The 13,598-nt window shown below is 39.2% G+C and overlaps 1 protein-coding gene across 1 annotated transcript; it reads right to left on the bottom strand.

Annotated features, from left to right (window-relative positions):
- Positions 1-4,003: 4,003 nt before the first annotated feature.
- On the bottom strand, positions 4,004-4,983 carry LOC142968624 (interferon alpha-inducible protein 27, mitochondrial-like). Its single transcript, XM_076108596.1, has 4 exons — positions 4,892-4,983; positions 4,772-4,813; positions 4,465-4,626; positions 4,004-4,150 (listed from the first exon to the last, which is right to left on the bottom strand). The coding sequence occupies exons 1-4, from the start codon at positions 4,899-4,901 to the stop codon at positions 4,050-4,052; spliced, it is 315 nt and encodes a 104-aa protein (XP_075964711.1). The 5' UTR covers positions 4,902-4,983; the 3' UTR covers positions 4,004-4,049.
- Positions 4,984-13,598: the final 8,615 nt, after the last annotated feature.

The raw sequence follows: 13,598 nt of genomic DNA on the forward strand, positions 1-13,598 counted from the left end.
AGTAACGCAGCACGTGATTCTCCTTTTATTGTTCCAGCAATGATCATCTCACCATTCTGATACATCAGTTAAAACTACCATAAACATATCTAGTCAAGATGTTTACCTGCTGCCTGCAAACCAGCCACCACACTTCCTGCTGCCACTCCTCCTCCGTTAGCAACTGCAGCAGTCGACATCATTTTCGCACCAATGGAGCCTGCTGCGATCCCAGCGGAGGTGAAACCTGCGGCTCCCAGAACAATAGGAGCCCCGACCAAAGCAACTACTGCACATGGACAACAACACAACAGAGAGAAGGTTGATGCTAATGACAGAGTGCGATTTGTTTGGCCACTTTTAGATGGATCATGCATGATACAAGTACAGCATGTGAATGGATTTTCTACATTAAGGGGTGTTAAGATCAGTTGAAAAAGTAAACACAGGTGATCCATAAAGGCTGTACGGTCTTACTTGCTCCTGCTCCAATGGTAGCAGCCGTCACTGAAACACAAGAGACAGACATTTGCCATGGTTATTATAATCATTATACGTTTATTAGGAAACCATACAAGTTAAAGAATCAGTACTTTAACTGTATAATATATTAGATTAGATACTTACTAATAGGACCCATGTCTTCTCTACTGGTCTGACGAACTGCCCTGACCTGTATTCTCCTGAGAAACGAAGCACTGTTAACATCTGAACAAAAGAGGGCGCCAGACAGTCACTTCTACTTCCTCTATGACACAAAGGAATACATTGTATTAAACCTTAAACATAATCAAAGAACAGGAAGTGAACTATATTCAAGCATTGTGCAGAAAACTTCGTTGAATGAACCTCTAATTCTCCAACTGACGGATCACAAAAGCTTTATTGCTAATACGTTAACGTTTGCTCCCCAAACCACGCCTTAAACAGTGAGAGCAAAGAAGAAAACAATACTAAATATGAACGTACTATTTATTCTAACTGTTAGGTTTTTAAGAACAAAGGATGAAGGAGCCTGCAGGCCGCAGGCACTCTTCTACTGCGAGCTTCTTACTGCGCACGCGCATCAGAAGAATGAGCTGGACCCGGTCCAAAATTAAAACAATATTTAATGTACTACACAAAGTTCACTTACAAACTGAATTAACTATCAATAGTAATGTTCTCGAGAGCAGAGACCACATACACGCATCTCCTCACAGTCCGGCGCGGCCAGTTAGCTGAAAATGAGAGCTGCAGTGATCTGAGGTAAACTCCCTAAAACATTGTCTTTTATATCCCCTGAGAGTCGGAAAGTGTCCGATACTGTCATAAAACGTGTGAATGACCCTCCGTGGCGATTAGTGATTGGCTTCATTTGAATTCTGCCCCCTCCCATTATCGATCCCTTAGCAAAACATCTTGAACTCCTCCTCTCTGTCCTGCTGGTCAGCTTGGCATTTGACCGTCCCACTGGCCCCATCCTCCATCGATGAGGTCGCCTCCATTTGCTGCTGCATGTCTGACACCTCACTCAGAATCCCTATCTGACCCTCAAAACTATTCTTAGTGTTTTAATACCTACAGTGACTATACTTCTATGATTTAATACATTCAATGAGTTAATATACTGTAACATATAATATCCTCTATAAGTAAGAATATTGTAAACCTATAATACATTCCATATGGAAACATATTGTGACTAACATATTTATTATTGTAACACTTCTACTCACCACTAGGGGTGTTATTAAATCCTACTAATAATGCGTTTAATACTGAAATTCTCCACATAACTAAACGATCAGCTCTCATAGGGTGCTACAGGGAATTGACTTAAAATGAAATGATTTGTCTTTTTAACTACAATCTCACTTTGACACTTTCACGACGCAGCATTTCATCAGACTAACGTTAGATGCAACAGAGACTTGATCAAACAGGCTCGTTTGACATGAACTGCGCCTCGCTTGGTTTATGTTGAACGAGCCTAATATCAGTTTGCAAGCATGACGCAGTAAAATGACATTCAACCAACCAACAGAGCATCATTAGTAGCTTAAACACACATTCACCCAACTGAAGAGAACACAAATACTTTATGGCAACATCAATAATAAAATGAAATACAAACAAACCTTGTGCCCTTATCAGCAAGTCACGAAATCCGCTGTACTTTGGTCAACACAGCTGCCGTTTTGTATTTCTTCATCTATTTCCCCTACCTTTCAAAATAAAAGCGCATCTTTTAAAAATGTATAAAGAAAACATGAGCTGGCATGAAAACCAACGTCGTGTATTATATCTTAGTATGACGGAGAGTATGGAAGGTTATTTACACAAGGCATGTCTATCATTTGAACTTTTCTATTATTTTTTTATTAAAACAAAACTTACCGCAGACATGCGGCTACTTTGAGGAGAAAATGTCTGTATGTTCATGTATACCAGGCATGTCCAAAGTCCGGCCCGCGGGCCAATCACGCCGCTTCCAGGAGAGGTGGAGATCGCAATATTTTTTTCACCGAAAACCGAAACAACTGTGTCTGCCTAATTAGTCATGAGACTGTCGCCTTGTTTAAGGAATATAATGTAAAGAGACACTACGAGACCAAACATGCTAATGCTACAACAAGCTATCAGAGCGACCGTGCTAGAAAACTTCTTTACATTCTAATAGAATGTAAATAAGTTACATTGTATCAGAATGTAACTTCTTTACATTCTAATAGAATGTAAATAAGTTACATTGTATCAGAATGTAACTTCTTTACATTCTAATAGAATGTAAAGAAGCTACAGTGTATAGAATGATTCTATTGAAGTTATTCCTTTTTAAAATGTTTTAGATGAGTCACTAAACATTTTAAAATGGTGATTATAGCTGCTTACATTTGGTTACATTGCTATTTGCTGTTATTGAAAATAAAATGATTAAATAACGTATGTATAGGCTACTTGTATTGTTTAAAATAATGTCAGCAGGGACTGTTGGCCCTTGGGCATTTTCACATTATCAAATCTGGCCCTCTTTGAAAAACGTTTGGACACCCCTGATGTATACCAACAGCTGATTGCAATAAAAGTGGAGCATTGAATATAAACTTCAATTTTCTCCATCCTCTCATTCCTATGATGAACGACTCTAACCTCTGTGAAAACACCTTGATGTAATACTGAACCCTTATCGGTGAAAGGCGGCACTGACCTGCTATATGAAAGGTATCAGTGGCACCAAAGCTTCCTCAGTTCAAAGTCCCTTTGTTATTGTGTTGAGGTGAAAACGGAAGCTCGTCTTCTCTCTACAAAAGGTTAAGACCCTCAATATCTGAATCTGTTTTACTTGTCCGATGAACATCATTTAAACATGGCTGCAGAGACTAATTACTAATAACTGCACTTATATCAAGACTGAAATATCTCAACTACTGTTGGATGGATTTCCTTTAATTGTTGTACAAATATTCATGGTCCATGGAGGATGAAGCAGATGGACTTTGGTGTTCTCCTGACTTTTCCTCTAGCTCCACTACGAGGATGACATTTCTCTTCACTTGAATAGCCACACAATCAGTTAGTGGAAGTTGTTTTCAGTACAGCATGAAAAACTATAATTATCGCCTCTGCCAACAAGTCAATTTGCAGTTTACATGCAGGTCACAGTGACATTGACCTTTGACTACCAAATTCTAATCAGTGGATCTTTGAACACAGGTGGATGTTTATGCCAAATATTAAGAAATTCCCTCCAGGCGGTCCTTAGGTATCGCATTCACGACTATAGACCAGACAGACGTACAACACGAGTTGAATATATTACAATGCAAGATGCAAGGATTAGAAATGAAGAGGCTGTGAAACCGTTGGTGTATTAGGGGAAGAGTCAGTGTTATAAGACCCTGTACCTCCTTTCCCACAGGAAGCGCAAGATCCAATAGCATACACAGGGGTTGATGTTAATGTCCATTAATGTAGTGAAGAGCTAGACAGGACTTATGGTGTAGGAAGCACAGAAAACATGTCAGTTGTCAGATCACAAAAGTGCTATTTTGGCTCTTTTATTTGGCAAAATAATAAATATCATAAATTTAACTTTTTTCTTTTCTGCGGATTAAGCTGACCAGCCATCCCACCGCTGCACCCACACCGGACACAGCTGCAGTGGCGGCTCCTGACAGACCAGCTGCACCTGGAGGAAGAGTACACCGGTTAAGCTGAGACAGTCTTCTCTGCTAGAACACTTCATGAAACATTGGCGTTGGTGTCACCACAGTGTGGTGGTGTGATTCAATTGTAGCCTACAAAAACACTTGATTTTGTTGAATACTGCACCAGTTATCCAAGTAAGATTAGTAGGTTAGTGCTGAATTACTGCCGTTTCAGTTCCAAGTTTGCCAGAGACATTAGGAGTAGCTCAACACAGCACATGGGTACCATTGTTTATCGTTCCAGCTGTGATCATCTCACAAACCATTTTTTAAAAAATCAAGTAATTGTGTTTACCTGCGGCCTGCAAACCAGCAACCAGACCTCCTGCTGCCACTCCTCCTCCGTTAACAACTGCAGCAGCCGACATCATACTAGCAGCATAGGATCCTGCTGCGATCCCGGCGGAGGTGAAACCTATGGCTCCCAGAACAATAGGAGCCCCGACCGCAGCAATCACTGCACGTGAACACAGCAGAGGGACCTTTGTTGTTAATTATGGCGTGCTACTTTGTCAGGCCACTTGAAAATGGATGATGCATGACGTCACGTTAACGTGCGTCAAAGAGTTGAACAAGTAAACACAGGCGATATAACGTCTTACATGCTCCTGCTCCGGCTCCTACTCCAACGGCGACTGCTGTCTCTGAAACACAAGATGAAAATATTAATCACGGACATTTTTATTTGGGACAACGTATAAGAACAACAGTGATATACTCACTCGGGTCCATGTATTTCTGTGGCCTGACGAGCCTGTAGCTGTGCAGTTTGCGTTTTCTGAGAAACGAAACTTTGTATAAATCTGAACACCAGATGGCGCCCCCGTTAACACGGATGTATAAATAGAGAGCCGCACCAGAGCACCAGACACTCACGCATCAGCACTCAAATATTACAACTACGGCGTCATCGAACAACCGGAAGTGAAACTCATTTAATTAACAATTCCTAAAGTGTAATAAAAGTTGAAAATGACTGCACTTCCTTACAAATAACGGTTTTTGATTAAAAAAAACATGCAATTTGAACAGTTTTCGCATTTGTGAACAGCACGTGTCTTTGAGAAGACGGTGGATATAATAATTAATATTATGTTGTCCACAAATCAGCAAGCGCTAATAATATTTTTTTTTTTTTACCAATATTCAACAGTCAACGTGAAGTCAAATGTGGGCCTCCGTTGTTGTTCCGCGGACCTGGTCACGTGGTAGGATCAGCGCATGCGCGCGGTGTTGCGGGCTGATGGAGTGAAGATGCCCACCGCCACCATCCCCGTGTAGTGCAGGAGACACACAAAGAAGAGGAGCCAATGTGATAAGACACAGATTGTCATAATCACAGGAACCCACAGCTGATAATGTCCCGACTATGCAGTTATCCTCAGCTGTACGAGCTTCATATCTTTCAGAGTGGTGTTTGGCATCAGCTGCCGCTTAGCGCATGCGCGATTCATTTGCAGTTTGGACGCGGAGAGTGCGTCGCCTCTTCTCTCTGGCTGTCGCTGAAACTACTGTGTGAGACTACTGTGAGACTGCCCGCCTGTGAGTGCTTTGGGACGGCGGAGGGGCTCACGGCAGCACCCACTGCTCGTTGAGGACAGTAACTGCAAAAAAATCGCCAAGAGGATTTGGAAAGGCGCCATATTTAGTGAGAAGGTCACCAAGTTGGCAACACTGGGCGTCATTATGCAAGACCATTTACACAAGCAAAAAAAAAAAGTCAATGTTTTGTTTTGTTTGTTTTTTTACTTTTTCTGCCAGCAAAAAAAAAATATATATACACACGTGGACAAAATCATCAGCATACTTAAGGATGGTGACTGAATTGTCTTGGGCTGTGAAATTGTTGGTGTATAAGGAGAGGAGTCAATGTGATAAGACACAGATTGTCATAATCACAGGAACCCACAGCTGATAATGTCCCGACTATGCAGTTAACCTCAGCTGTACGAGCTTCATATCTTTCAGAGTGGTGTTTGGGTTTTACGGCCCACAATTCAACTGTCGCCAGAAAAAAAATGCTGCTTTCATTTCAAAAAGTTAATGAACCAGTGAACACTTTCCAATCACTAACTCAGTCCTTTTTGGTGGACATGATGAGGAATGGAAATGTTTACAGACGACACACATGGACCAGAATCTCTCAGAGGATGCACAGATTTATTGAACAAAACATTTCAGTCGTCTGAACTCACAGAAGTGCTGTTTAGTAGGTACAGCAGCATGACAGTAGACTCATGTCAGAGCAAAGCATTTCATAATTTGATGAAAAGTGTAATAAATAAATGAGTAATGCTGGAATAGTTTACAAACCATCATACATCTTTGCATATATTGTTCTTACAATCATTTTGAAATCAGGAAATCACTGAAGAATCCAATAAAAATTCTCAATTTTAAGTTAAAATCTCATCTGTGTGATCATTTCATGACTGAGGCCCAAATGTGAGTGATGAATGCAAAGCTTCATAGCAACATGTTGGTCTCAAAAACTTGATAAACTAGAATAAATTAATAAAAAAGCATTACATATTATTAGAAATGTTTTCCTAACACTTCTGTTAGTCCCATGCCTCACCCATGTGATGACTCACATTCCAGTGAGGAGACAAAACAAGTGTTGAATGACAATGTGCAATGAGAAAAGGCCTGAAAATGACTCTCCAGCCTCATTCTTGTGTTGATTCTCACATCACCGTCACAGACAGACACCACCATAGTTGCATCCATGTTTAGCTCCAGTTGAAAGCCTGTGCATGTGGAGCATGCTGGATGGTTTAGTGTTGGAGCATATCAAGACATCCCGGAGCTCAACATGAGTTTGAATGTTATTTCGTTCAGAATCCTGTTCTCATAGTAACAGGTTGTTGATATTATTGTTGGCACGTTCTCATGTCAATTAAGCTTTTGTTGTTTTAGTTTTTGTTAAATTGTTTTCAAGGTATAAAATACAAACAGCTGTTTGATACGGTGGGAAATCTATAAGAGAGAAGCAGGAAACCTGCTTCTGGAGATTATGAGGAATTGAAATATTTACAAACGAAAGACTGAACCAGTATGTTTCACAGGTTACAATGATTTATTGAACAAAACAAATCAGTTGTCTGAGATGACAAAAGGGAGTACTTTCAAAGAAATATATCAGTGTTGTCAAAGAACAGTGATACTCACCAGGGTCATGTCTTTACCTGCTCTGGTTCTGATGAGTCTAGAACTGTGCTGTGTTTTATATACTGAAGGTTAGTTACGTACCATTTCTTCAAAAATGAAACTTCAAATCTGAACAAAAGAGAACATCACAGAATCCATTCCACCCACATAAACACAAGTATTTAAATTCCTGAGATAGTATGTCATCATATAGAACATAAGAACAAAGACAAAAGACAAACACTGAAGAGTTGCAAAACCAGTTGAGTTGTGACGGCTCCTTCAAACCTGCATTCAGGACAAACTTTCATCTTTAAGTCACGATAGAAAATAATGTTTTGGCTCTGGAGGTCGTGGTGGCTTTAATCAAGATCAAAGTAAATAAAGTACAATGTTAAGTATTTATTCTTAAGAGATCATAATAGTGTTATTCCAGCATGTAAAGCCTGCTTTAAGGGTTAACATGTATTCATTTATATTCATGTGTACCAACAGTTAATTGCAATAAAAAAGGGATAATTCAGTGAAATCTGCTGTTTGAGTGAAGGCATATCTTAAATACATGATGGATGACTCTTAACTGTGTGAAAACAGCTTGATGTAATACTGAACCTTTATCAGTGGAGGGTGGTATTTCCCTCCTATGTGAACGTTATCACCTGCAGCAAAGCTTCCTCAGGTCCCTTCATGTCGTGTTTGGGTGAAAATGAAAAGCTCATTTTTGTTTTACAGAAACATATCCAGTGATGAGCATCAAGCTGTTACAGATATAGTGGAAATACGTGTCTGTATACAACTGGAGGAGGATTCTGTGTTTCACGGGGGAAAAGTCTCTGCTGGTGTTTTGTTGATGTGGTCTGAGTTAATATTAGATTTAAGTGTATTGCTCAATATTTTGGTTCATGACTAAACATCTGCAAAACTAATGACATTCCCATCAGACTCAGCTGTTTGTGTTTAGTGTGTTTTATCACGCTTAACTACAATGGTGAACATGGTTAACATTATATCAGCATGTTGGCATTATTGACATCATGAACATGCTGATGTTATCATTTAGACATCCCGTAGCTGATTATGAGAAATTTAAATATTAACAAACGAAAGACTGAACCAGTATGTTTCACAGGTTACAATGATTTATTGAACAAAACATATCAGTTGTCTGAGATGACAAAAGTGCTCTTCAGGTAATATAGTGATGTAATTTGCTATTGCCTCCTTAAGTTGGCAAAAGTAAAAGTATTTTAAATGCATCTTGTTCCTTCATGATTCTCAGCTGAAGAAGCTGGTCAGCAATATCACTGCTGCTCCGATGCCTGCTCCGATGGCTGCCAGAACTGCAGTGCCAGCTCCTGACAGACCAGCTGCAGCTACAACAAGAGAACACAATATATATCAGAATATGGAGCTACAGAGAAGCTGACAAAGTCTTGTTCTCAAACTAAAGGACTAAATAAAACAGTAGCATTATTACACACAGTAGTGTCATTATATTATAAAAACACTGTATTGTAAACCAAAAGCTACTAATATCTTTATGAAATGATTGTTTCTTTCAGTTCCAGGTTTGCAAACACCTGTGTAGCATTTTCTGATACTTCAGAAAGATATAAAAGGGAACATAATGCCCCTGTGATTATCATTCCAACAATGATCAAATCATCATTAAGAAAAACAAATGCAAAAACCACAAAATTTAAATATTTTGTTTTTATACCTATTTGCTGGAAAAAAGCCACCAGACCTCCTGCTGCCACTCCTCCTCCGTTATTAATTGCAAAAATCGACATGATACTAGCAGCAATGGAGCCTGCTACGATCCCAGCTGCTGTGAAACCTGCTGCTGCCAGAACAACAGGAGCCGCGACCACAACGACCACAGCACCTACTGCACCTGGACCACACAGCAGAGAGAACGTTGTTGTTCATGGTCTAATTTGTCAGGCCACTTTAGGATCATGAATGATATCAATTTAGTAAATGGCACTTTACATTAAAGTCTGTTTAAATCAGTTGAAGAAGTAAACACATGTGATCCATGAAGGCTGTACAAAGTCTTACCTCCAAAGATATACGCAGCAGTCCCTGAAATGCAGGATAAACATCGAAATCAACATTCACAGTTCATCTGGTTTATTCAAAGATATTTGCTGTGGTTACTATCATTACTTATTTTTAATAAGAAAAGCCTATATCAAAAAAAAATATCAGTACTTTCAAAGAAATATATCAGTATTATCAAAGAACAGTGATACTCACCAAGGTCCATGTCTTTACCTGCTCTGGTTCTGATGAGTCTTGAACTGTGCTGGGTTTTATATACTGCAGGTTAGTTAGGTACCATTTCTTCAAAAATGAAACTTCAAATCTGATCAAAAGAGAACGTCACAAAGTCCATTCCACCCACATAAACTCAAGTATTTACAATTCCTGAGATAGTAGGTGTAGTGTATTCAATGTATTGGTTATTTTATATGTCCTTTAGCAACACCTAGTGGCGATTGTGAATAGCTGCACTGAACAGGAAGTGTTCAATCCATATAATCCTGTGCCTTGAAGTCCACAAAATCGGCTTCATCCGTAAGTGTGCTACTATTTACAGTTATATTAACATGTTTATATTCATATTTCTTTGGTTTGTGTTAGTAGCATTTATACTGATGTACTAGCTATTATTAAGTACTTACAAAGGCACTTACGTTTTGTATTGTTTGTGCTCTTTTTCAGTTTTACAAAAATATTACATATTTTCCACCATTAAACCTTGCAAATACAACAACCTGTCTGTTCCTTGGAGGATACGGTGCTGGGAAATATATTGTCAAGCTGGCTGTATAGCTGAAAACTACGTTTTACTAAAACAACTTTTAGTTAGGACAGCACAGGTCATCACTATATTTATAGAACATAAGAACAAAGACAAAAGACAAACACTGAAGAGTTGCTAAACCAGTTGAGTTGTGACGGCTCCTTCAAACCTGCATTCAGGACAAACTTTCATCTTTAAGTCACGATAGAAAATAATGTTTTGGCTCTGGAGGTCGTGGTGGCTTTTATCAAGGTCAAAGTAAATAAAGTACAATGTTAAGTATTTATACTTAAGAGATCATAATAGTGTTATTCCAGCATGTAAAGCCTGCTTTAAGGGTTAAAATGTATTCATCTATATTCATGTGTACCAACAGTTAATTGCAATAAAAAAGGGATAATTCAATGAAATCCGTTAAGGGTTAAATACGTTAAGGGTTAAAATGTCTTCAACATTTATATTCATGTATATCAAGCTTTTTTTTTTTTTTTTTTTTAAAGGGAGAATTTTATGAAATCTGTAATTTCGAGGCATTCGGTCCTTGTCTTTTGGGCTGTGAAATTGTTGGTGTATAAGGAGAGGAGCCAATGTGATAAGACACAGATTGTCATAATCACAGGAACTAACAGCTGATAATGTCCCGACTATGCAGTTATCCTCAGCTGTACGAGCTTCATATCTTTCAGAGCGGTGTTTGGGTTTTACGGCCCACAATTCAACTGTCGCCAGAAAAAAAATGCTGCTTTCATTTCAAAAAGTTAATGAACCAGTGAACACTTTCCAATCACTAACTCAGTCCTTTTTGGTGGACATGATGAGGAATGGAAATGTTTACAGACGACACACATGGACCAGAATCTCTCAGAGGATGCACAGATTTATTGAACAAAACATTTCAGTCGTCTGAACTCACAGAAGGGCTGTTTAGTAGGTACAGCAGCATGACAGTAGACTCATGTCAGAGCAAAGCATTTCATAATTTGATGAAAAGTCTAATAAATAAATGAGTAATGCTGGAATAGTTTACAAACCATCATACATATTTGCATGTGTTCATGAAGGCAAATCACTGTCAAAATCCGAGAGCGCAAATGAAATCCATGCGCGCGCGAAAATCAAACAGTCGCGCGCGTATTTTACTTTGGCGAGCGCTTTTACGTCACTCCGCGAGCAGAATTCACTCTCGCGCGAGCAAAAGTCGCTCGCGAAGATTCAAACCGCTCGCTCGCGAAACTTCAACCCGCTCGCGAGCGAGTCTTTTTCTTTTTGACAGTAAGTGGGCGGATCCAGTCGCCATTGTATCTCTACATCTGATTGGTTACAATCCTCGTTTTTGGATAAACCAAATATCACTCTGACGCAGACGCTAGGTCTAATAGAGGTGGTTTTCAATCAGCCACTAAACACTACTCCACTACATCTCAGGATGTTCTACATTTGTCCGACAGGTTTTGTAAACTATTCAGACTGTAGAGGCTGATGAAATACAAATTATGTTAATAGAGTTGTTAAATACAATAATTAAAAATGTGTTAAAGTCAAGTTGCTCAGATTGGTTTAAATTCACTCCATCATTCTATTACAGACAATGTGTGTTTGATACTCAAACCTCTTGTGACAGCTCAAAGAAACTCTTTGATCTTAATTGATTAAAACATGATGTCATCATATTTAAATCATACTGTTGTGTTTACAGAAGAGATATAATATAGTTGTATATAATATGAGCAACAATTTGGACCTGTTCAAAGATCTGGAGCCAAGATTAGGGACCACTGTTTGTATATTAACTGTTAAATCACTGACAAGTAGTTAGTGGATGAAAAAGTATTCAGATCCTTCACTGCAGTAAACGTACTAATACTATACTGATGAAACAATAATCCACTACGAGTAAAATACCTGCATTCAAAACCTTAGTCAATGTTATTATCAGCAAAATCTACTTTGAGTGCAGAAAGTAAAAGTACCTGTAACCCTCTTAGTATCTGCAGAATACTCAAATTGTTTGTTGGACCAGGACCTAGGTTCATAGGGAGAGGTTTATAGCCAATAATAGACACACAAAGAACTGGAGCCACAGAATGGTTTGATTTAAAAGGTTATATTGAACCTTGTGAAGATAAAAATAAAATTCACATCTTATACAAAATTTACAATGCTCTTCTCAATCAGATAACTCAGCACATATCCATTGGAATGTGTAAAAGTATCTCTGAGATGCAATGTTCCTTCAGTTTCTTCCTTTCGCGTTCAAGCTCCTTCCTTGTTTCCTTATTCAGTCAGTTCAACTATTCAACAGTCATTTTCAGTTCCAAAGTCAAAAGAATAAGTCAAAGTAATAAAATGTGTTGCTTTCTTAATCCTACCACACTGGTGCACTCAGGTGATGAGAAACGAAGAAACGCTTGGTTTCTCCTCAGCAACAAAGAAAATCTTGATCCTACTCCTCGAGGTAAGGAGATGATCAGTTCAGTGGTGGCTCGCCATCTTCCTCGTCAGGAAGAGTTCCATATCCAGTCTCAAAGGTATTCAGGGAACATCAAAAACCTAGCCAAGACGCTGCCAAAAGTTGTAAACCCGTGGCACAAAGGTCTCTGAATCACCTCTCACGTTGCATGAGTGCAGTCTCACAAAGCGCTGTGTCTCTGACCGTTTAAACAGTTATCAGTTAACAGTTATCTTGTAACGGCTGAACTACTTTATGAAACAGATAGTGCTCGTTCCCTCGCGCATTCTCTTACTCTGTAACGTCTAACGTCTTTCTGGTAGGGGCGGGACTTATTTTCCTTTCCCCAATCGGGAGTCTGCATTCGCCGAAATAACCAATGAGAAGCGTATCTGGGTAAAACTGCTGTGATTGACACTTTGTTTAACAAAAGAAATAAGGTTAAATTAAAATGACATTAAAGACTTAAATTATCTGCTGGGTTACATCACAAATAGGAAAATAATCCTAAAAGTAAAGATATTAGGGGCTCAAATTCTCTACCTGGTTACACCCTCCCCCTTTAAATGTCATGCACGTCCCGTTGCATGTTGACACTATTCTACAATAGGAGTGGTCATTTCAAAAGCTTGACTCTGTGACCCGTAACAACTGTCATCAACACTAAGAGAATCAGCAAAACCTGTACTCAAACCCTGGAATAATGACTTAACCACTGTGACTAAGGGATTTCCTAGTTCAGGATAGTGGAATCTTTGTGATGGTTGACGATTCCTCTCAGATCTCCTGATGGGTTGAGGTATTCCTGAGTCACTGCTTGGCACTGTCTCTGTTTGGTTTTCGATCTGGTTTCTCATTTCGGTTCCAAAAGGCTTTTGGCTCCTTGTCTGTATAGGACTTCCTTCAGGTAAGGGTGGTACTTCTGCCGAAAAGCTATCTGGCGTAGCTTGAGTCAGGTTTGAGTGACTGGCTTTTGACGACTCATTACTGGGAAGGATCTCAGACTCTCTCTTTGTTG

Source organism: Anarhichas minor, unplaced genomic scaffold, assembly GCF_050575085.1.
Source record: "Anarhichas minor isolate MPS153535 unplaced genomic scaffold, ASM5057508v1 ptg000040l, whole genome shotgun sequence".
Taxonomy (NCBI): Eukaryota; Metazoa; Chordata; class Actinopteri; order Perciformes; family Anarhichadidae; genus Anarhichas; species Anarhichas minor.

Coding starts and splice junctions, on each gene's coding strand:
- LOC142968624 (XM_076108596.1), bottom strand. Junction 4,627..4,771: donor AGGAGCCGGAGCAGGAGCAT/GTAAGACGTTAT, acceptor GTTCACGTGCAG/TGATTGCTGCGGTCGGGGCT. Junction 4,151..4,464: donor TGCTGGTTTGCAGGCCGCAG/GTAAACACAATT, acceptor CTCTTCCTCCAG/GTGCAGCTGGTCTGTCAGGA.